General features: G+C 40.3%; 3 protein-coding genes and 1 long non-coding RNA gene across 15 annotated transcripts; all 4 read right to left on the bottom strand.

Moving 5' to 3' along the window:
* Window positions 1-472: 472 nt before the first annotated feature.
* LOC115740671 (PHD finger protein ALFIN-LIKE 4-like) lies at window positions 473-4,018 on the bottom strand. Of its 3 annotated transcripts, XM_048277215.1 has the most exons (6): window positions 3,616-4,018; window positions 3,418-3,450; window positions 2,073-2,158; window positions 1,768-1,996; window positions 1,555-1,687; window positions 473-971 (listed from the first exon to the last, which is right to left on the bottom strand). In XM_048277215.1, exons 3-6 carry the CDS (start codon window positions 2,074-2,076, stop codon window positions 705-707), a joined length of 633 nt encoding a protein of 210 aa, XP_048133172.1. In that variant the 5' UTR covers window positions 2,077-2,158; window positions 3,418-3,450; window positions 3,616-4,018; the 3' UTR covers window positions 473-704. The 3 variants fall into 3 exon arrangements, with proteins under 3 accessions (XP_048133172.1, XP_030530082.1, XP_030530081.1); XM_030674222.2 differs by lacking the exon at window positions 2,073-2,158 and having other exon boundaries at window positions 473-968; window positions 3,616-4,017; XM_030674221.2 differs by lacking the exon at window positions 2,073-2,158 and having other exon boundaries at window positions 3,616-4,016.
* Window positions 2,871-3,411, bottom strand: LOC125314587. The gene is made up of 2 exons (XR_007198062.1): window positions 3,030-3,411; window positions 2,871-2,989 (listed from the first exon to the last, which is right to left on the bottom strand). It is a non-coding gene; the product is annotated as an uncharacterized LOC125314587 (long non-coding RNA).
* Window positions 4,019-5,264: 1,246 nt separating the features above from the next.
* Window positions 5,265-20,302, bottom strand: LOC115740669 (alpha/beta hydrolase domain-containing protein WAV2). 5 transcript variants are annotated; one of them, XR_007198061.1, is made up of 9 exons: window positions 10,762-11,158; window positions 10,072-10,107; window positions 9,843-9,921; window positions 9,677-9,731; window positions 9,482-9,598; window positions 7,901-8,065; window positions 6,761-7,013; window positions 5,519-5,589; window positions 5,265-5,477 (listed from the first exon to the last, which is right to left on the bottom strand). XR_007198061.1 is itself a non-coding variant. In XM_048277214.1 (8 exons), exons 1-8 carry the CDS (start codon window positions 10,997-10,999, stop codon window positions 5,583-5,585), a joined length of 957 nt encoding a protein of 318 aa, XP_048133171.1. In that variant the 5' UTR covers window positions 11,000-11,158; the 3' UTR covers window positions 5,265-5,582. The 5 variants fall into 5 exon arrangements, 4 of the variants coding, with proteins under 4 accessions (XP_048133171.1, XP_030530078.1, XP_030530077.1 ...); XM_048277214.1 differs by having other exon boundaries at window positions 5,265-5,596; XM_030674218.2 differs by having other exon boundaries at window positions 5,265-5,589.
* Window positions 15,105-21,915, bottom strand: LOC115740667 (nuclear transcription factor Y subunit A-3-like). Of its 6 annotated transcripts, none has more exons than XM_030674211.2 (6): window positions 21,795-21,915; window positions 18,101-18,495; window positions 17,666-17,778; window positions 17,528-17,599; window positions 17,058-17,237; window positions 15,105-15,801 (listed from the first exon to the last, which is right to left on the bottom strand). In XM_030674211.2, the coding sequence occupies exons 2-6, from the start codon at window positions 18,408-18,410 to the stop codon at window positions 15,430-15,432; spliced, it is 1,047 nt and encodes a 348-aa protein (XP_030530071.2). In that variant the 5' UTR covers window positions 18,411-18,495; window positions 21,795-21,915; the 3' UTR covers window positions 15,105-15,429. The 6 variants fall into 6 exon arrangements, with proteins under 6 accessions (XP_030530071.2, XP_048133169.1, XP_048133167.1 ...); XM_048277212.1 differs by having other exon boundaries at window positions 17,058-17,225; XM_048277210.1 differs by lacking the exon at window positions 21,795-21,915 and adding an exon at window positions 20,684-21,708.
* Between the last annotated feature and the right edge of the window lie 1,019 nt (window positions 21,916-22,934).

Below are 22,934 nucleotides of genomic sequence, written 5' to 3'. Positions count from 1 at the left end.
AAAGTAAAAGTTTCAATTTTTTTATGAGATCGAAAAAAATTGATATAATTAGATAGGTACTAAAGTTGAGAATTTTTTTAAATATTGAGCCAAATATTATTAAGCTTCGTTTATTTCGTAAAAAATAAATAAATAAAAAATTATTTTATTAACATTTTTTTTTTCAAATTATTCATTTTTTTTGTGAAACAAACAGATTCTTAACGTGCCATAACCTGATATAAGAATTATACGAGATCATGAATTACTACTTCCCCATGTTTTTGGGTCTTCCATGGATTTGACACAAGATCTTAAAGGGGCACTCAATATCAGTCGATTAATACCGATAAATTATTAGGCACCAAAAGCAAACTCTCTGAACGCATCGCTCACATTCCAAAGTTGAGAATGACGGTCGATCAAGGCATCAGCGACCTTAACACCTCGCGCTAATCATAAGACATCAGAAAAATCTGAGGTTGAAAGCAAGTAAACGAAGGCTATCACTAAAGCCAAATAACTCAAATATAGTCGAAACTACTACACATGCAACGTAATAAACAGATGAGGCCTGTGAATTGCCATATATAAACATATCCAACATGACGAGATTCGAGGCCGGAGTATCCAATGCAACAGGACACAAACGTAAAACCCCTAAACAGTTAGCCTTGCCCGAATTGACACGACGTTGTGAAAGATCCCATACAATATCCATCGTGTCAAGGCCGTGCTCTCTTGTTGCTGCACGAAGGGCACTTGTATTGCTTGATGTGCTCAGCCCTGGCGGGAGTAATTTTCACGCACTTCCCATGGAACCACTTCTCACACACGTCGCAACATATCCAAAACTCGTCTGCGGCATAATTCTCTCCGCATGCCCCACACAAGGTATCCCCATGCTCCTCCTCATCTTCCTCGTCCACAACCTCCTCCTCATCCTTTGCCTGCACCGGCTTTGAATACTTTGCGGATTCTGGCGCTCTCTGCTGTCACACAAAGAAGAGACGGTGAGTACTCAACATAATACAGACACAACAAATGACTACGTGTTCACAAACAGAGCAAATGCTAGGTAACAGGTCACACATTGAAGCTGACAAATGCATGATAGATAGTACGATTTTAAAAACTGAATCAAATGAAAAATTCCGCGGGAAGGAATAAGGTCCTCATGTAGCATTCCCTTTGACATCTTCAACCCAAGAAACTGAAAAGAACAAAACACAAGAAACCAAAATGGATTGCCTGGAGACTTGCCTAAGATGAGACTCAAATGACATAGTTGACAAAACCTAGATCAAGGTATTCACAAGTCGAAGGTATTGCTCCATAAGACGAGCACTGATCAAATTAATCCTCACTACTTGAGCTAAATTAATATATATGACTTCTGTGCAGATCAATTAAGAGCTAGCTTGAATCAGCAGGCACCATATTAGCTGAGTTAATTCATAATGCTACCAAAATATTCTACCAAGCCAACAACCATCAGAATCAAGTCTACTAAATCTTTTGCATCATAGTAATTGAAGTACATAAACAGTGACATCTAGAAGCAGAGCCACTTACCCCTTTTGAGCTTGATTTGGATTTTGTGCTGCTATTTGAAACAGATGACTTCTCCTTTGACTGTTTCTTTGCAGTTCCAGTCACGACTTCAAATATGGTTGGAAGTTCGTTAATCATATTAAACAGACGTTTTCTGCATCAGAATTTCCCTCGAGTAAGTAGCAAAATAAAAAACTGAGACTCTCTTTTCTACTACTAAGATCATTCAAGTACCTGTCAGTTTTGTCAAAGCCAAATCTGGCACCAAAATAGAAAGCCACAGCAAGTAACCAAGCATCGCTGTGCACAGCAACCAAAGATAACCAGTCCTTTTCCTGCATGCCATCCCTAGCAAAATTAATACCCAGAGCAGGCTCAGGGAGCTCCGGCGGCACTTCTTCCGCTGGCAAATTAACTTCCCACAGCTCATTGGGGAACCCATAGAGACAAAGGTTTTCCTTCTCTGATATAAATATGCAGAAGTGAGTTGTGCAAAGCATCAACAGCCACCAAGAGAAATGCAGATGTGCAGGCCCTACTCATTTATGTGTATCAACAAGGGTGCGCCAGCAACATCAACAACAAGAACATTAGTGGAGCCTTTTGTTCCCACCATTAGGATGTTCTACAAGCAAAATGAAATCTTAACAGCATTTTGACTTTACAGCATATCTCATGCATGCAAGTGAAATGCTACAATAAAGTACATAGAATAGCATCATTCATGTAACAGAGGGAACTTAATTGCTCCAAGTGAACAGAGAGAAGATTGAACTGACACAATTCGTTTGAAAAACAAAAATGTAGATGTGCGCAGTTATGCCCAAAGCACATTAGACCCTAACTGACATAATTCATTTGAAAAACGGAAATGTAGATGTGCACAGTTATGCACAAAGCACATTAGACCCTAACTGACATAATTCATTTGAAAAACGAAAATGTAGATGTGCATAGTTATGCACAAAGCACATTAGATGCTATCGTTAACAGCAACACTAGCCTCTACTTTTCTTTTTGGTCTCTAAATAAGGAAAATGCTGAAGATTAGCAAGCCGTCAAAGATAGAAACTCCACAAGCAAGAGGGAAGAAAGAGAGAGAAAACAAACAAAGCCAGGCATGGAAGTAAACTTCCATATCTTAAATGCCCTTCTGAAAGCTATGCATTATATCTTAGCATAAAAGAAATTACAGTACCCAACGGAACCTATTGTCAACCGGAGCTTTTTTTTAAGGAAAAATGCATGCTCCTAGGTGCATTTAATATTGACAAACAGATCGAGAGCCATAGTCCAGAACTCGGGCAAAATCCAAGTGACAAGATTTAAATTATGGCAACTTTGAACCACAAACTCCACAACAACTCCAATAAGAAGTTATTACAACTTAATATGCAGAAATGATGAATGCCATAACAGTAACCTACTTTAGCTCCTTAATGAGCTGCAGAAGCACCTTCATACACAGAAGCACCTATCCAACAAACCACAAGCACAACCTTCACTAGCACAAAAGGGACGAACTTACAGTCCCATGAAAACCAAATGCTGCTGGAAACAGACAGATTCAAGGTTTAACCCAAAAAGAGAGAAAGAAAACCAGTAAATCTCTAACATCAACCAGTCCCACTTTGCACTATTATTAAGATGATGCACTGAGAGACAATCCCTCAACCAAGCAGCCGAACTGTCATGCAAATTAAACTGAACAAGTCAAAATGACTAAAGCAGGACAGACGAATCGACACGAAATAAGAAATCAGAGCAAGAGCAAGCTAAACTATCTGCTAAGCCACGCAACGCTAAGGAGAAATTCAACACCCCCACGAAGCACTCACAGGATTCGACTAAAAGAAAGAAACGAAATAACCGTAAAACCCTAACCGGGATCGCACTGCTGGTAGAATTCTTCAACATCTGCAAAAAAAAGGAACAACCGAAAGAGCACAGCTCAGCGTCAAGAAGCGAGACCGAATCAGAACACCAAGTTCGTAAATCTGCACTCGAACAACAGTGAGAGAAAAGAAGGACGGGGAAAAAAGGACAAACGGTATTGAGAGAGAGCAAGAAAAGAAGCGAGACCAGTGGTCAATGCTTTGATCATGCCGGCTCTGCGACCCTTGAAGTCCCTGAAAACCTCCTCCACAGTCCTAGGGTTGTACTGTCCTCCGTCCATATCGAAGCCTCGAATCCCAAAAATCGAAACTCCCAAACCCCCCGGAGAAGGAAGCTAAACCCAGCTGACTTCCGGTCAAAATCGCACCGCCGAAGGGACGGAGCACGGCGAGCGCAACGGAGACGGATACGAAGACGGTGCGCGAGAACCGACGCGGAGTCAAAGACAGGCGAAGATGGAGATTTAGAGAGGCTGAAGAGGAGCAGACACGAGCATTTCAGAGCTCAGAGGAGAGAGAGAGAGAGAGAGAGAGAGAGAGATTGGGATGTTTTCAAAGAGATGATGAGGTGGAAATTGGGGCTATAAACAAAGAATTTCCTATGTCTAGTAATTAATCCCGATTTGAGAAGTTACTGTCTGCTTCCTGGAGTAGATTTAACCCGTTGCTCTCGGGCTCCCTGTCGCGCCATCGGAAACCGAAACCCCAATATGACACGTGGCGGTGCTCGATGCGTCGAGATGCGAGGGAGCCGCTCTTGGTGTCCGCACCCGATTGCAGCCGCGAGGGGACAAGAGAGGGGGTTGGTCGTGTGGGAAGGGACGGAGAAGTGGGGTTCTGTTCTCGTGCGTCGCGGGTACATGATGTTTTCTAGGGCCACAAAATCTGCGGTTCACATGTTATGAAATTGCATATCGAGGAGGGACTAGTGGTGGGGTCCACGAATTTGTGGTGGGGTCCCGTCCCTTCCTTCCCCTCTTTTATTACGGGAGCGATGATTTTCCGTAATTATCAATACTATTATTATTATTTATCCAACCAATTTTATTGCGTGGAAAATTCCCGAAATGCAATTAGCTAACTAGTAGGCTACACGTGGGGGCTCGCTTCCTTGCCCTAACTTCCAGGGAGGAGCTCTAAAAGGTGTAACGGCTACCATTCTTGATGTTGAGATCCGATTTCCTCTTCCTCGAGATCATTTGGGAATCGGACTCGAGGGAAACGGATCTCCTCCTCTGGCGGCGGAGGAGGACAATGTGACTCCAATGTACCGATGCCGGAGCGAGCGAAAATTTTGACCAAATTGATTTGTTAATGCACCACTAGCTCAAGCTTGGGACGTCAAATGTGACTCCATAAATGGATTCAGCTTGCAAAAAGCCGAGACATGTCAATTAGGTAAGGAAAGGCTGCTATTGATGGTTTGAACGAGATGGCGACAGATGCTATGCAGATTGTAGTGACGATCCTCGCAACATGCTTGATGGCTTGCAAGAGCGCTTGGCCCCTCGTTCTTGAAGATTTCAGGAATTTGATCAGGCAAAGGGCCAAAAGCAGCCAAAGCCTTCATTCACTCAAGCAAAAGGAAACTTCTGTTTCCAGCAGATAAAACCTCATCAAATTACTTAGAGAGGTGAAGAAAAAATCATCTGCAATCCCAGTTTGTTACTGTGTTTTTCTATTTCAGCTCATCCGTGTTAAAAAGCCGTGTTACGCATCAATTTCTCATGCACCATATTGCTTCACCATCATACCATAAGGAGAGATGATTGGCGAAAACATCTTCGACCCCCTTTCCAAGGAACGAACTTCCTTCGGGACCAAACACAAGTTTCCGCAAAATCAATTGCGGCATTTTTAGATAAACAGTCAATGGGTTAGATAAATCACTGCTACGTTACAGGGTTGGGAAAAGCCTTTCATACTGCAGGAATGATCAATATGTGCATCAGTAATCCTATGATCTCAGTTCAGGTACTTGCTAACATTCAGCAATTCCTTTTGGTTTCACCAACAAGGGGAATAGAAAGGCCTTAGCTAAAACCCATCCTCCTCATGACCCTGTTCAAGCGGCAATGGGGATCCACAACCGTGGAGATTGAAAAACCTGGGGTTTAGGACTTCAAGTGACTGGAGTCGGCAGCTTAACTGGCATCAAAATCTGTCAAGTGGCAGAAAGAATTAGTCTTTGTCGTCACTGCCAATATTTACAGGAAAAGATTATTAAAAAAAAGGGACTAAAATTAGATGCTGCTCAACTCTGATCAGTTATTAAAAAAAAAATTCTGATCGGTTGACTCGAGACATTTTTTTGCGCTTGCACCACATGGGCTAATTCACACTTGTATTTTTTGAAAGACAAACAACCCCCCTTTCTCTCTCCTCACACATAGCTTAAAACGCCCCGCACCATCAAGCAAAACCGATGCCGACCTTACTGCAGCGAACTGACCCTGTCATCGACGCCCTTGCGGCCTGTCGCCCCTCTCCCCATGCCCGTCTCCATTTGTGGCTAGCTTGCTCACGACTAGCGTGAGCAGTGCAAGGTGGGCCTTGTGCTCATGAGGGTTACAGCCAGTCCTGCAAGCTTTGTAGAAAGCCTGTCCATGGCCATGAGAGCTCTGCTATAGAGCTCAGCCATGGCAACCAAGGCAGCCATGGCCACAGGAGCTCTGTAGCAGAGCTCAGCCCTAGCAGTCAGAGCCGTGTGGGCTCTACTACAAAGCTTGGCCATGGCCACACAGGATGAACAAAAATGGAAAAAAAAAAAAAGAAGAAGAAAAGTTGAATGTAAAGATGGAAGGAGGGCAAGAGAGGGAGTTTTAGCCACGAAAAAAAAAAAAAAAAAGAGGAATGAGAGACGTGCAACTTTTCAGTCTCCTTCATGCGTAGAGAGAGATAAAAGGTGGTGTACCGGCTAATTAAATGAGGAGAAGAGAGAGAGAGAGGGTTAACCACAAATTGTATTGTGAGATTGAGTGCAGAAATGTACAAACACAACCACCAATGCAACAGCGCTACCTAGTGAGCAGCACGTAATTCTTGCCGAAATAAAAGGGAGTGGAAAAAGAAAGAGAAGCTTTCACAGTCACATTGCCTAATGCAGTTGCAATTCAGAGACAAGGTTCAAAAATTGCAAAGAATGTCAATAGAGAAAAACTTGCCACAAATGAACAGCCCATGTTTTCCAAAATGGAGTGCTGTTATCCAGTGTCAAAGCATGCAAATACAACACTAACGAAACTACCTGATAAAGAAGAACGGAATTCGGCGTCTAGGGTTTATCAACAAAGCAACAAGGTGTCACATTGGTGACTTCAGGCTTCCCTTACCTGAAAAATTTTCATTTTGAGATGATTGATTTTCTTCTTTCTTCTCCGGAACATGCTGTTCAAGGAACAGTTGTACAGTTCTCCAGTAGCGATCTCCACCTGACAACCAAGTATCCATATGCATTCCAGTTGGAAATTCCACGAAAACGCATTGCCTGTTATGAGTGGCTGCCTTGGCATACAACAATTGCATATGTAATGGGGGGACCATCTCATCTTGCAATCCAGAGAGGAAAAGGATTGGCTGTTCAACCTGAAATTAAACATTATGTAAGAAATTACGATGTGAGGATTTGAAAATACCAAGAAACACTCTGCAATGCTTCAACAAACTAAACACACAATTGTTCATTGTAAGACATGTTGCATGAATTAGCTCCAAGAGCTGATCGATATTTTGGGCTATGATCACCATTCTAGGAAATATAAGTAAAACCATGTAAACATGTTTCTCCAAAATGAACAACGGCGTCAATGCCCAGAAACGAATTCGCCTCTAGATAGTTTGGTGCTCCATTACCTTTAATATTAGCAGAAAATAGCTTGATACACATACCAATAGTCCCACAGCGAAATAGTACTAAATGTCACAGACACTCCTCATATTTCATTTAAAACTCAAGTGAAACAACAACCAACCCCCCCTCTCTCTCTCTCTTTTATTTTTAAAATCTGCTTATCCCCACAAAAGATAACCCCTTTTGAAGTAAGAGTTAGGGGTCAACTCCACTTTATTCATTCCATTCACATTTCATAGTCATAGATGTAATGGATAGACTTCTAATACCATTTCTAATGTCATAGAAATTAAAGCAGATTAGATCAAGATCTATCTTCAATTCATATATCAATTGTAAATCAAGTATCAACAGTTGAGGAATCGGGCCTTTTGACACAAACGGCATCAACCCTCTTGGTAAAGAGGGTTGAAACTCTACCTCAAAAGGGGGTTAAGAAGATTTTGAATATCACGCGTGTCCATAAAATTTCTCTAAACTCCAAAAGGTTTGATGAACTTCCCAAAAAAGAAAACATGATTCCTATAAATGCAATTACCCCTTTTGGTGCTTTCTTCAAGAACATAATTAGAAAACCCCGGAAGAAGAAGAAAAGAAGACATTCTTCCAGCATGCAACTAACCTGACCAATGACATCAATGGTATTCCATGGAGATCGCACAACGATGTTAAGAATTTTTAGGCCTTTAGAAGTACTTTTTCCAATGAACCACTTTAAAAAGGGCAGTAGAACTCCAGCCATGTCTAGAATGGATGTGAAAGTGTTCTCCAATATCAAAGCAGCAACCTGCCAAAAACAGGGTAGCAGAAAGATGATGTCCACACCCCCTCAATATGTTAAAATAAAACATGTATAACCAGGAAACGCCGTTTCTGTAAGAACAGCCAATCAGACGAGAGATATATCTATAAAAACAATGTGATTCTCAGGAAAAAAAAGAGGCTATTCTTGTCCATCTTATATTCAGGACAACCTAAGTAGGAAGCAGGTGACCCGATTCTCAGCAATGACAAGCTTTATATCTAAATCTAACAGTATGGAAGGGAAAAGGAGATGACTGGTCCCGTTTATCCTTTGGGTTTCCTGTATGAATAGTGGAAATTTCAAGGAACAAATTGTTAGACTCAGCAATTCAACAAAAAGAAATTTGAAAACGTTCATCAGGTGCAAACTCGAGAACATAACATGTACAGCGGAGAGACTTAGATCGAGATAAACAACAAGAAAAAGCATCAAGTTAAATGGACTAGAGAAAATCTGCTATCCATTAGCCCCTTAAACTCAAGTTTGACTGCTTGGAGCACCACATTCCCCCTTCTCATTCTTGCCACTAAACATACACCTGCTCCATTTATACCATACTTAATCAAGTATGGTTCTTATGCATCTCTCTCGGAGCGATGTCATTTACAACAACATCCTTCCTCATAAAAAACACAGCAATACCAAAACTCCTCCCTTCCAATTTGACATATATTAAATTTTCTGTTTTGGGGCCTAGCTCAATTTTAAATTTCTGCTTCGAGAATACTCAAATTTGTGACAAACAGCAAGAATTTCCTTAATAGCCACTTTAATCAATACGCAGTTACGTATAACCATAGCAAAACTGTGCCAACATAACATTGACCAGGAAATGCCCACATGAAACAGTCATCAGGTGCTGTCAGTTACAAAACACTATAAGAGAGGATTTGTCATCACTAGTTCATTGAAAGACAAAAAGTCACTCCAAAATATTGATGTAGCCGTCACTCCCAATCAAAAGGTAAAACAATTAAAGCTACTCATGAGCTGCTTGGGCACAAGTTGCTGTCCACTCGCACTCAACTCAATTTTTGCCAAGTTTGAGTCAAGTTGAGTAATTCAAGTAACTTGTCGAGTTGAGTTCAAGTTTTGACTAGAGTAGCTCACGAGAATAATCGACTTTACCATTTTATACCTCCATAGTAAGTTGAGCTTACTAAGTTACTATACCGTTTGGCCTCCCAAAAGAAAGTTGAAGCCCTAGAACTCACCACCTTCTCTCCGTCAATATATGGGCTTCATTTTATTTGTAGGTTTGTAGAATACCCTTGTCAAAAGAGTTGTGTATATTTTGTAAGGCTGGGAATTCTAGTGGCCGTTTATTGATGATCCTGAGTTTGAAACTTCATACTGATGAAAGTCGAGTCGGGCTGAGAAGAGAAGCAAAACCTATACCTTATTGGGGTTTTTTTTAGTAAGCACTGCTCCAACTGCTCCTCCGAGTGACCTTCCAAATACAACTATCCTGGAGGTATCAATGTCAGTCCTTGCATGAAGATGATCCAATGCAGCCTAACCAAACACATTGAATAATGAAAATCGAATATTTGCAAAAATCTAATAAGTAAATGAATTAATAGATTACGACACCTGAGCATCTAGTGTGATGCCATGCTGAGAAGGATAGCCATCACTCGCCCCATATCTGCAAGGCACACGGACATACTCGATTGAATGGAAGAAAAATATGAAAGCCGCCAGGTAACTCAAATCCAAATGTAACTTGAACTTGTTTTATGAAAAAGGAGATAGATACCCTCGATACGAAAGCATAAACACATTGCAATGCAACTTCTGCAACATAATGCGAACCATTTCGAGACGATGAGCAATATCTGTTGATGTAAATGTCAAGGATAACAAATAGCAATAGAAGCTAGCTGGATCATAGGTAAGAATGACCAAGAGCTGAGTCATTGATATGTAGTGCCAACTAACAAGCACAAATAGTAATGATTGAGTGCAAATGCCGACAACAAGGATACTTCCAGCATTCTCTTGGAAAAACAGAATAGTTGGACCTGCAAAACAGACAACAATCCGCAAGAGATAACTATGTTGAAACCTGGATTATGAAAGAGGTTATAGTAGTAAAACAATGGCCCCAAAAAAAAAAAAAAAGAATAGTAAAAGCACGCCAAACCAATGGAGAAATAAACGATTACGCCTGCAAAAGGCATAAACACGGCAGTCGAACCATCTGTTTAGCGACAATTCAGTACTTTCAGCAAAGATAGTGCAATAATTTATCTCAAATCATAATGTGTACATCGTTAATTCAATCAAATAGTTGACTGCGAGGCCAATTCCCCTAGTTCTCCAAACAAACAAAAACCCACAAAGCATCAAACAGGAATTTCCTACCAAGCCTTGAAGCTTCAAAAAGCACTTGGGCTTCAATAAGAAGCTCGTAATAGCAATCATTAGAATGCACCAAAGCACTACTTAAGTCATCCAGCGACCGAAGAAACCAGATCCAGTTAAACCACCGCCGGGCGCAGAACTCCCACGCGAGCCAACGGAAGGTCCAATTTCGGATAATTCGATCTATATCCAACGACTATCCAAACCCTACTACACTCATTTCGAGCGCGAATCCCATCGAATTAAAGCCAAAACGACGCGCGATTCAAGGGAAGAACCGGAAAAGGACAAGCGATCAATCGGCAACTAACCGCGGCACTCGGGGAAGAGCTTGATGAACCAAGCGTGGAGGCGGACGCCGTCGGAGGATCTGAGCCAGACGTCCTCATAGGGGAGGCGGAGACGGGAGGGAGTGAAGGGGTAGGACTTGGTGAGGCCGGGCACCACCGGCACGTACACCAGCCGCTCCTGGAAGGCCACCAGCAACGCCATGCCCGCGACCACTATGCCTCCCACCCCGTACAACAACGCGTTCACGTAGGACACCATTTCCGACTCTCTCTCTCTCTCTCTCGCAGAGAGAGCAAGGAGCGCGACGATGTGATCTGCTCTGCTGCTGTTGCGTTCGGTATCGAAGCGATGCGATGGCGAGACGGAGACGACTAAAAAGCTCGAGAGACCTTCGGTGTTTCAGGTGAAAGGTTGTTCACGACCGTAGCGAAGAACTCGAGTTAAAAAATAAAAAATAAAATACGCCTAATACAGTTAAAAAAAAATTCAACTTTAGGTAAAATCTTAATTTTACCCTTTTTTTGTTTTTTTGTTTCATTAAAACACTTTCAACTTTAAATCCGGTCTGAATTCTTACGTTACTTTTTTTTTTTTTTTTTCATTCTCGTAAAAAAATGTCCGACTTTTATTTGAGTCCCAAGTGAGCCCACTCAAACCAAGATTGTCCATTTCTGCCTCCTAGGAACAAAACATTTAGCACGGAAAACTCGATATCTCTTTGCTCACGTACAAGTCTGGGCGGGTGTGAATTTTTAGGCTCGATGCTTTATCCAACCTGGTCGGGCCCCGTTCATCGACCGTCTCAATTTATCACCCTCGAGTCATCTCGCTTTCATAATCTTCCGCAGGAGGGTCTAAAAATAGGATTTTTCGCGCATCGGTATTCCCCGTTGCCGAAATTTACTTAATTTCTTCGCTCTTATCTACTACTTCACTTTGTAGGTGAGGCAGGAATAGCAAAATTTGTTTCATGTACGATTTCACTGTTAGCTTTCCATACAAAAAGTATAACTGTGCATTCAAAAATTGTGTGGAAACAATCCAAGCCAAGGCACATTAAGAGCAATCCATGTAAATAAAGCTCTGGAACAACAGTAAGGATGATTTCCAGCTTCAAATAGACAAACTTGCCGCTCTTTGTAATATTCCAACCAACCGATAATTATGGGTTGCGATTTTCTCGTGATGGCTAAGACACTCTCGTGTCTCGCTGTTTTGGCAATATTAGCCTTTATGAGTCCACCTTTTTAGGCTGTGTATGGTAACGTTTCTATTTTCAGGAACATATTTGGAACAAAAATATTTTTTTTGTATTTCTGTTCCCGGCTACGATTTTAAAAAACAGAAACAAGTTTAGCAAGTACAAAAAAAAAACATTTTTTTCATCAAAAGGAAAGATCCGCAACCGGCGACCGGCTACGACCTTCAACGGACGGCGGCCGCCGCTTCAACTCCTCTCCGACAATAGTTGGCGGTGGTGACTTGCACAAGCTCGTTCTCGAGTTGTTTCTAAAAAGTGTTCCAAAACTCAGAAACAAGTTTTTTTTGTTTCTCATCTTTGCTGCAAAAGTGTTCTGGAAACACTTTTGGAATAATTTTTTACCATACGCGTTTCTGAAGGGCTATCGACCCTTAGCATCTTGGTTGCCATTCTACGAAAGTGTTTTTTTCTTTTTTGTTTGGTCTGTGGGTCCCGTTTGTTTTATTCTCTCTTCTCCCGAGTCTCGTTTTCCTTCTCCTTCTTCTTTACGTCCCTCTGTTCCTTGTCAATTCTAATCGGGGTTCAATCATTGGTGGTGCCTAACTAATCCGAACAGAAAAGGAACACAGAAACTCTAAAATTTCTCAGTCACCAAATCTCCGCAAAATCAAGCTCAAAATCATCATTGACATCATCGGTTTCAAGCGCGTTCATCGCGAGCGCAAGCTTGAGTGCTTCCATCGGTATAACGATCGATCTCAATCTCAAAACAGCTTCTAGACCTCGCCTCTCTCATCGGCCTCCCTCGTCTTCCTCGCCAAGAACACGTCCCTCTCCTTGTCCAACTCGAAGAGGAGTGACAAGATCGCAATTCCAACCCTCTCGAAATTTGGCTTTGGTTTAGGTTTTGGCTGATTGTGGATGGGACAAGTAGCCGGAGAGCTCCTCGGCTGGAGAGGCTTCCGGCCGGAGCTTGCTGTCCCCGCCGGCCGAAGGTTGGAGCACTTGCAAATTTACACATAAGACATTATGCACCATAGAGTCGCGTTTACAAGATCTATAGATATAAACCTTCTCATTCTCGTGGAATTACTTTTACTATTTTTTTTTTATTTTAGGTACTATTAATCGGATGTAATATCCATAGTTATGTTACCGTTAAATGTCGCTTGATTTGTTTTTTAAAATAATTTTCTCATTCTCATTGGTCGATTTTATTATATATTGGCGAAATATTTTTCTCAAATTCTCATTTTTCCGTGAAAACATTCTCATACTTTAATTTGAAAAAGAAAAGACTCCCTTCATTAAAAATTAAGATTAATATCACAAAAAACTGTAAACCGGTACATTTACGGTAAATTTACCAAAAACTAATTTTTTTTACTATAAAAAATCATAAACTTGTACACTTGCGATAAATTTACCATATGTTAATTTTCATTACACATTATCGTTAGCCAAGTGAATTAACGGAATGGCTCGTTGCACAAATATAACAAATTTTAAGATTTGATTATATTTTTTGCAAGTTTTATGACTCAACTGTATATTCATGATAAGTTACTTCCAATGAATATATTCCTAAAATCTATCATAGGCAAGAATAGTCTACTCTCTCTCTCTCTCATACGATGAAAAAACTCGTTTCACAATGAGTTAAATCCCCGAGATACCTCGCCAAATTTAATTTTATCTTCTTTAACATGAAAACTTCATTTGCGATTAGTTTTATAGCCGGGATACGTGAGTGATGAAACCATTTTTTGTTTCTTTTTGTAGCCAAAGGGCCCGCTTGCACCTCTTTATTGGTAGATTAGTGTCTAACGTGCACCCTTTAACTAAAGTTTGGATTTTTTTTAAATAATTAACGAAAGTTAGGTTGATGTAACCCCTTTTATTCTCCCTTTTATTCTTTTGTAAGATAAGATTCCGTGCCCTCCTCTCCCTATATCATGCCGTCATTGTTTTGATTTTTCGTTGTTTTCATTTTTAATACCCAAAGCGAAGGATTTGAATTTTTTTTTTGAAATATTACTTATATCATTTACCGGAATGAAATAAAGAAAAATATTTTTATCGGCCACGAAAATGTAAAGTATAAATTATTATCGATAATGAAAATATTTTTGGTGGCTAATTGTTTCAAGCGATACTAGTCATCATTTTAAAAAAAAAAGATTTTTCAAATCATTTATTTATAGAAAAAGAAAAGAAACCATAAATCCACATCATTTTCTTTTTTTCTTTCTCTCTTTCTTGGGACACTAACAAACAATAACTTTAACCTAATATACAATGTCGTCTCTTAACGTTTAATTTGTTCAATGTGGTCTTGAAACTTTAGCTCGATGTGTAATGTGTTCCCTAAACTTTTGATAAATTCCATTAATTCAAGTTCAACGATGACATTGAACGTTCTTTTAAAAAATTATCTAAAAAACCTTAAACCTTTCAATTATGATAGTTTACTCTTAAACCTTTTGATGATTTGCCAATTCAGTCTTAAGCTTTTTGGCAATTTGTCAATATAGTGTTCCCTACTAATTATCCAAATAGGTTGGGACTAAATTGACATATTTTTAAAAGAGTTATGACTACATTGATGTATTGTCAAAAAGTTTGAAATTAATTAATCCAGCTAAAAAGTTTATAATTGAATTGACCGCCGTACAATAAGCTTGAGTCTTTTGGGACAATTATCCCAAACATGTTTATACGTATAAGGACTAAACTGAATGTGGACCAAAAGTTCGGCACCACATTCGAAAAATTAAAAATTCAAGAACAACATTACACAATGAGTTAAAGTTCAAAAATCACATTGAAAAAATAAAAAATTTACAAACAACATTGCATGTTAAATTAAAGTTCAAAGAAAAAAAATCATCTCTGTCATTTTCCCTTCCTTTTTTTTTTTTCCTTCGTTTCCAGTCCATCTTCACCCAACAAAAGGGAAAGGGAGACAAACCCTGAATTTTTCAAAGAATACAATGCCCAGGAAATGCTCCTTGGCCGGCCTTAAGATCACTTCTCAAATTGGACACAGCTCGATGCATCAACGAGCTCAATTGCAAGTTCCAATCTACCCATTATTTACTCTCCTAACTCCATTTCATTCCCGAAAGGGAAATTAACCAAGTAAAGCTTTGATTCTAATGTGCGGAAGTTTTCTTTTCCTGCAGGCCAGAAGCAATGTGTACGGCAATTTCTTAAGCAAACACAGACAGAGACATGCAATGAACAATTACAACATACTCACGAAGAACCGGGATGACCAGGAAGGCTTCATGGACACTTCTACAGATCTACCGACACATTTAACTTGAATTTCTCAATCAACATCAGTAAAAGAGTATCAGACAACACGGCGGCGTCAGTCAGTCGTCACGCGACCAAAGGAACAGTTGGGAATTAAACCTAACAAAGCCAAGGATGATTTGCCCCATCTAGTGACGTAGTGGGTTTAGAACCGCGCACCACTTACTCACCGGACGGATGAAGAGCAGTGCTGGGCTGCGCCGCGGCGCATGAGCCCCTCGTTGCACTGCATCGCTCCTCTCATGTGGGCGGAGATTCCGGAGAACCTGCTATCCGGATAGAAGTCCGCATTGCTGTTTGACATGCTCAAGACACTGGAACTGGTCATGGTTGAAGTGAACTGCCGCTCACTGGCCCCCACTAGGTGAGTTTCGGGTCCGCAACCGTCTTCATTTCGATCTCTAGGTCCAGTGGCACATGGGCTGTGATTGCTTGAACCTGGGCTGAGCTGCCGACGCTTTTTCATGCTGAGGAAGCGGCCGCCTGATCCTCTGACCCTATTCAGGGCATGAAGATGCCTCGACTCATGAAGATAAGGCTGCATTTGATCAGGTCAAGGAATTAAAACAGAAGAATATTATCACCATTTAATCACACGACCAACTTAGCAACCACTCTGATCTGACGGGACTGCAATCTGTGAGGCTTCATTCATTTTTATGTCCACATAACTTCGAGCCAACATCAGATCACGCAGGCATTTCATCCAACTATGTCTTAATTTGCTAGAACCAAGAAGAAACTAATTGCTTTTCAAGTTTAAAAAGCGACGTAGAGCCTACTCACTCAATTATTATATTAGCTCATATCTAAGAACCTATTCTCTCAGTGCCATGTACAGACACAACTTATGGGCCTTGTGCTATTCAGTGGAGAGAAAGTACATTATCAAACAAATGCTTCCTCAGTTGGATCACAAAAGAATTTATTACACATTCTGTGTTGAATACTTACAACAAAACAGAGCGTTTGATTATTCCTGCTAATTGATTTTAGAGACGCAAAGAAACAATCAGATTACCTAACGTTCAGCAATCTACGGGGTAGGTGATTTTCCCTAAAGCTTTAGGATATGTGAATGATCGGGTTATCAATCTATTCTCTCAGTTCAAGCATGGAGTCAATCCCATACCTGTTATCCTTTCAGAGACTTTCTGGTCTTTGAATCATTGCAGAACTGAGGAAGAAGAGTGATTTGGGTAAGTAGTCCAGAATCATTCCAGGCTTTCGATCTAGTCAAATTCCTTCTTGTTTGGAATGTGCAGGACAAGCCCACAAGAGGGAGTAGGAGGGTGGCCAACTAGCACCCTCTTTGCCCAATTAGCGTGAACAGAAACAAGATTACAAATAAACTAAATTGGTTGATAACTTGGTACTGCTACATCCTGTGGGATCATTTTACACTACATCTTCTGAAGAGGTGGAATTCTAGAGAATGCAACATATGCAAAGTTTCTTTGAATTTCCTATTTCAGTTTTTCCTCCCTTCACTATTTCGTGCTATTAATGGTGTCATATTATTCCGGGTAAAGCCAATACGCATGCAGAAGTGACCTGTTATGCATACTCATTGAACTAATTGTCGGCCACAGCTCAAAACCAATTCCAAATGATTTTCTTAGTCAATGATTTGAGAAATAGAAGAAATCAAAAGGGCACTAGTAGAACTCCCCTAATATGTAGTATTTCTTCACACAGGAGAAAGATTTACTGGAGTTCATGATCTGGACTCATGACTCATGACACCGTATGCAGGGCAGCCTAAGATCAACTCATCAATGAACCCGAACACACCTTTCGAGCTTTGACTAGTTTGTTTTGAGCCTCCAGCTTTGCACGTGACTGCCTCCTCCGAAGAATTCCGTGATATTGTTTTGCATTGACGTAGATTGGTCCGTCGTCTGCAAGGTTAAGTGGCAATGGAACACGTCCAGGTGCCATCCCCAACATTTGGGATCCAGCCTGCGATTGAATCTGAGATTTCAAATAAAAGCCTTAAAAGTTTCCAAAGATAGTTGAAAGTAGGGGAGGGAACATCTAGAGAACGTTAAAAAAATTGGCAACCTACAAGAGGTCCCAGGTAAATTTCACTTTTTAAGATAATTAAAATTAAAGTTCAATGACTCGATTACAAGTAGTGACAATAGGTGGAATTTACTCACAATGTAAAGAAATCATGTCTTTTCAGCAAATGAAGTGCATTCTGTCTAACAAAAAGAAAACTTAAAGAAGATGTGAACTTTTTCAATATGTGCATCACTTACAATAGCCTGCGGTCTGTATGCAGCCAGCAACCCACTGAAATAAGGATCAACTGGGGGATATGGAACACGAATCTGGACAGTGAAACACGCATAAGAAGAACAATCTACCAACGAGGATAAACCAAAATCTTAGCATACCAGAGGTTGGCTTTGATCAGGTAGTGACGTATTAAAGACAATCTCTGGATTGTTGAACAAGAAAATTGGCTTTGTCTGACCTTCAAAGCTCCTGCCACAACTTTCATCTTGACCTTAATCAAAGATCATCCAGTGAAAAGTTCAACCAATGAGAGTTGCACGCTCGAGCAGTGAATTATAGAACTTAAGTCAAGAAAGAAATGCTACGACTAATGATGATCAGAACTAGATTCTCAGGTTAGTTCTAAAGTCAGAGAGACATAGTCACGCAGCACCATAACAAGACAATGCCCTTGAAAAATGAGCCAAAACCAAATCTATCAATTGTAGCATACAGACACACATATAAACCCATATTACTCCATCTTACACCCTCCCCTAGTCTCCTCCATAAAAAAGAAAAAGAAGAGCAGAAAAGTGACAAAAGTAAAGTACCAGATTCAGATGAAATGCTTTGATCTTGAGAGTTGGCCCCACCCACGATGCTCACTTCATGGCAAGAATTGCCAGCTGATTGAGTTGAAGATGATTCCTGTTCTTGTATTTGAAGACATAAAGGCTTCGCTTGATGATGGAGCATGTGTGGAGATTCCACTTTCAAGCCACTATTTGTGGGCAAAGATGGCGGAAGTTGCTGTTCATTTGGGTTCCACCATGATGGGTAAGTTACCCCGGCACGAGGCATTGAAAGGATTGAACCTTGACCGAAACTTTTCTTTGGCAAGTTCTGGATTCTTATAGGCATCTAGTTTCAGCAATTTACAAAGTGATCCAAATCCAAGTAGACAGTGAACAAGAAATGAACTCCCCTCAACTCATTCAGATATCAGCTGCTCACATAAGAAAAATGAACTCCAGTGAGTTGAACATATAAAGTCCATTTTTTCGTCTCTCCAGATGAAGGAGGTGCAGTTTGAGGTAAGAAACACAGCATCATGCGAGGAATTTTTAATCAAACATATGAAAAGTAAGGGAAGGCAGAAACCTAACAAGAACTTAATGCAACATACAAACAAAATGAAAGACGGTTGCATCAGCAGTTAAATGTAAAAGGGCTTCTATAAGCGAATAAAAGGATTTATTTGTGACAATAATAGCTCCAGAATCAAGGGTGGGTTAAATTGTAAGTTGTAGCTGGAGGAGGGGCTGTTTACATGGTTATTATAAAGGCCACGAAGAATTATGTCTCAAAAGCTAAACTAAACAAATTAAATGAAGCCGCGAGATATTGACAAAAGTCAATTCTGTGGATAAATCCTGCTCTATGCTTAGATGCGTGCTGTAATAAATAACTTCTTGATTTTTTGGGGATCCGGAAAAGAATAGAGAAAGTCGGATAAAAAGTTTAGTGCCTGATACTTATAAAATCTGCACCTCAAGAAAGAATTAACACATCTAAGACTTGTCAACATGAAGAAGTTAATGTGTGTCAGTGCGTGTCTGTGAATGTTGCGGCACACAGAAGAGACAAATAAGAAGACTGACTGGAAGCATCTGGAGAAATCAAACTCTTTCGTCTAAAGCAGCCAGGCTTATTACCATCTAGATGCCCCAAAAGAACAAGAACATGCAATCACAAACTTTTTAGGAAACTGAATCAACATGTTAAAGTTCTTCATGCACAGCTGACTTGCAAAGTCATGCTTTCCAAGCAGATTGCAAAATTCACAATTAGATGAGGATGTTTACCAGTTTCTCGTTTTTGTATTTGGTTATATCACCTATATCTTGTTGAAGCCACCCATAGAATTAACTTTCAGTTTTCCTTCGAGACAATCTCATACGAATGAAAGCTATACATACACATGTCTCTGTGCGCGCGCGCGTGTGAGAGAGAGAGAGCTAGAGAGAGAGAAAGATCCCGTAGATAATTGATTGACCTTCATTTCCTACGTACACTACAGAATTTTGCTAAACCACTGCCAGCAAATCTAAAAAATTTAAGTTGTCTATCACATCAAGACATGGTTTGCGTGTCTAACACTCCTCTCATATGTAAGCTTGACTTTCTCTAAGAATGAAGCTTAGAGACAACTATAGATGGGGAGGAAAATAAGGGCCTAGAGAGAGTTGATCGCCAGACCTTTTGTGCAATACCATGTAAAAACTTGTGAGACATTTGTCAGCTCATGTGTTCAAACTGCTAGATGAAGGCATTTAATTGTTTAATAGTTAAATTTCTAATGTGAACTTTTATCAGTACATAATGTCTACCATCAATCAAAAGTCAGCAAATACAAGAAAAAATTGTAAGATAAGCTCTGTTATGGACAGATGTTTTTACAGCAAGAAAACACCAATGTCTCCTATAAGTGGCCTCTTCCAAACTGGTACACAACCCGTGATAGATTTCTTTCCATGGGAATATGTTAGTCAAACAAACCTCCAAAATCTCTACAGCCTTTATGACTAAATTTATAAGGAAATGCAGCACCAATATCTGCTATATTACAAAGCGTGCAAAATTTGTCCGCCATCAACCACCCCATCAGTGTAGGCAAACCCAGTAAGATACTTGCACTTGAAGCGCAGCTGCAGTCCCATTCCCATTCTATGACACGAATCCAAAAATTTGATGAATGCTAACAAATAATCATTCCAAACCGTAGTAACCTCTCTCTCTCTCTCTCTCTCTCTCTCTCTATACATATATATATATGTATATATATATATATATATATATACCAAAAAGCACGTTATGAATTACCAACCGCTACAAGCTTTTCAAACAACAAATTTGACAAAGGTCAATAGCTAATAGTAAAACCATATATTTTCTACCCCACAACATCAAAAGGTTCACATAAAAGCCACAGACTTTGCAAACCAAATTTTAGAATACTGAGAGCAAATTAATTTAGCCAGCAAGTTTGACTGCCCCAGCAGTTTATAGAAATGTATCTTAGGTTCCCTAGATACAAAACATAAGGCTATGAAAAGGCAAAAGAAGATAAGCCAACTCTCAGTGAAAAACCCCTTGCTCAAGAAACGAATAGATAAGAAAAAGGAGACACGGACACAAAGCTAGCATTTGCAATCACCACAGAGATCGCTTGTATCCGCAGTCAAATGTTAAGCATGCACGAGTGTTCCAAGAATGCATCACAACCTGGAATGTGATATGGCTAAATTCATTTCTAATGTGAAACCCAGATTGACCCAACAAATGGGATTCACAGGGAGTAGCAGATCCAATGTACTGGTCCAGAAATGCAATTCACCGGATTCATGTGACAAGGGCAACGAAAAAAAGAAAACGAATTGAAAAGAAAAAGAACCCTAACTCCAGAAAAGCTCAGAAGAGTGCTAACGTTATGTCCTCCAGTCAATACATGAGACAGGTGGATCAGAGTTTGTACAAGTGGACAACATGCAACAGATCGAAACAAGAAACAAAAAGGAACAGATGGCCTGAGGGTGTGGTGGGGGTCTCAAGTTTCAACTCCAACTGGCCAATGAATCAGCCAAAACACAAGTGCCAAAAGGACCCTTTAATAAAAATTTCTCAACGACCCCATCTTGGCCATGACTCGTTCAAACAAGAATCAAAAAGGGTCATATGGGGCCTCGACAAATTCAGAAGAAATCCTTCCTATGCGTTCCAGAAAAAACGGAAAATTTCCGCAAACATAGAAGGACCGTCATTTAAACCAAGAGAATAAGCATGATAAAAGTGCGGCGAAGCAGATGTATATACACCAAAGAGCAAAGAAACTCACAGCCAAAAGAGCGGAAGCAAGAAAATACACGACCCCATGCCACAAAACAAGCAACGGGGGAAAGATTTTTCATGGGGACGTGCCCATGCCTACTTCAATAAAAGGAAGAAGCAGTGATAAGCGAAGCAACGATTCGAAAACTCAACATGCATCAGGAGGATAAGACCGACCCAGCTAGATTCTATCCTATTCTATGCCACCCACATAAACAAACAAGTAAAACGAGCTCCATGGAAGAGGAAGAGGAAAGCACAAGAGAGAAAATATCTCCAAAGAGGAGAAAACAAGAAGAAAAAAGCAGAGAACAAGGGAACAAAGAAAAAAGAAACAGCACAAGCAATAGAAAAGCTGGAGAGTGGGAAGAGACGTGAGAAGCAAGAATAAGAGAGAGGGAGAGACAGAGAGGAGACCTGAGTAGGATCTGGTCAGGGGAGAAGAAGCAACGAATAGAACTGTTGGGATCAAGCTAGACATGTCTCCTCCTCCTCCTCCCACTCTATAAAGTCTTTTCTCTCTCTACAGTAAACCACCCCCCTCTCTCTCTTTCTCTCTCTACCTCATCGTTTCCTTCCTCCTGCTGTAACCAAAAAAAGACAAAAAAAAAAAAAAAAACCCACGAATTAAAATGGAGGAAGAAGGAAAAAGAACGGATGGCAGAGAGAGAGAGAGAGAACCCATTAAAATTCACATAGTAAGAAGAAGACTTGGAGAGACGAGGGAATACAATAAAGACACCACCCACCTCCACTCATCCCCCACCCCTCTCTCTCTCTCTCTCGACCTTTGCTTGTTCCTGTAAATTAAACTCCGACGTCTCTTTCCACATGGCCCACGCGCCCAAAACACGCCTGAACCCACGACCCTTCATTGCCGCCACTCTCTCTCTTCCCCCCGCCAGCCGCCCTTCACTGTCTTGGAATCCTTCTCCACGCGCCTCTGCTGGAACGTAGACAGCACGCGCATATTCAAAGAAAATTCGCTGCCGATTGATATTATACATAAGTTATCTTCAGAGATCGCTCGTGATGAAAAAGAATTTATTCTTTTTCTCTTTTTACTAATAACATTATTTTTACCTCGGTCAATCCATCCGCCCGTTAGTTTCACATGCAACTTAGTTTAGCCCTTTTTTTTTCTTTTTGAGATGTCACGATAGTAATCTTCTTTCGTATAAGTCATTTCGATGAACTGGTAATTTTTATTTGGTATAATTTTAACTACTTATGCCAGTTAAAACATCGCACGAACATGCAGTAGGAAAATTTTGCCATGTGGCCGCAATTGCTAAATTATATCTATGCACATGCAAAGACACTAAAATTATATTTGGAAAGGTGTTTTTCTAACGGTAAAAGGGAAGCGGCATGACATGGGAAAGCATGTAACACTATGTTAAAGAAGATGTAATTTACTACCAAGAAAGAAATGCTGCATGGACAAGTGTCTCGTCTTGGTTCCCCGTAGAATAGTAAGATTTCTTATAAGGTTAAGATCGGGATTAATTGAAAGTGAGATTAAATACATCTTTTTTGGTATTTATACAAAAAAAA

This window comes from Rhodamnia argentea, chromosome 4 (genome assembly GCF_020921035.1).
Source record: "Rhodamnia argentea isolate NSW1041297 chromosome 4, ASM2092103v1, whole genome shotgun sequence".
Taxonomy (NCBI): domain Eukaryota; kingdom Viridiplantae; phylum Streptophyta; class Magnoliopsida; order Myrtales; family Myrtaceae; genus Rhodamnia; species Rhodamnia argentea.
Note: the sequence above shows the minus strand (reverse complement) of the source record. Positions and strands in the feature narration are given on the sequence as shown.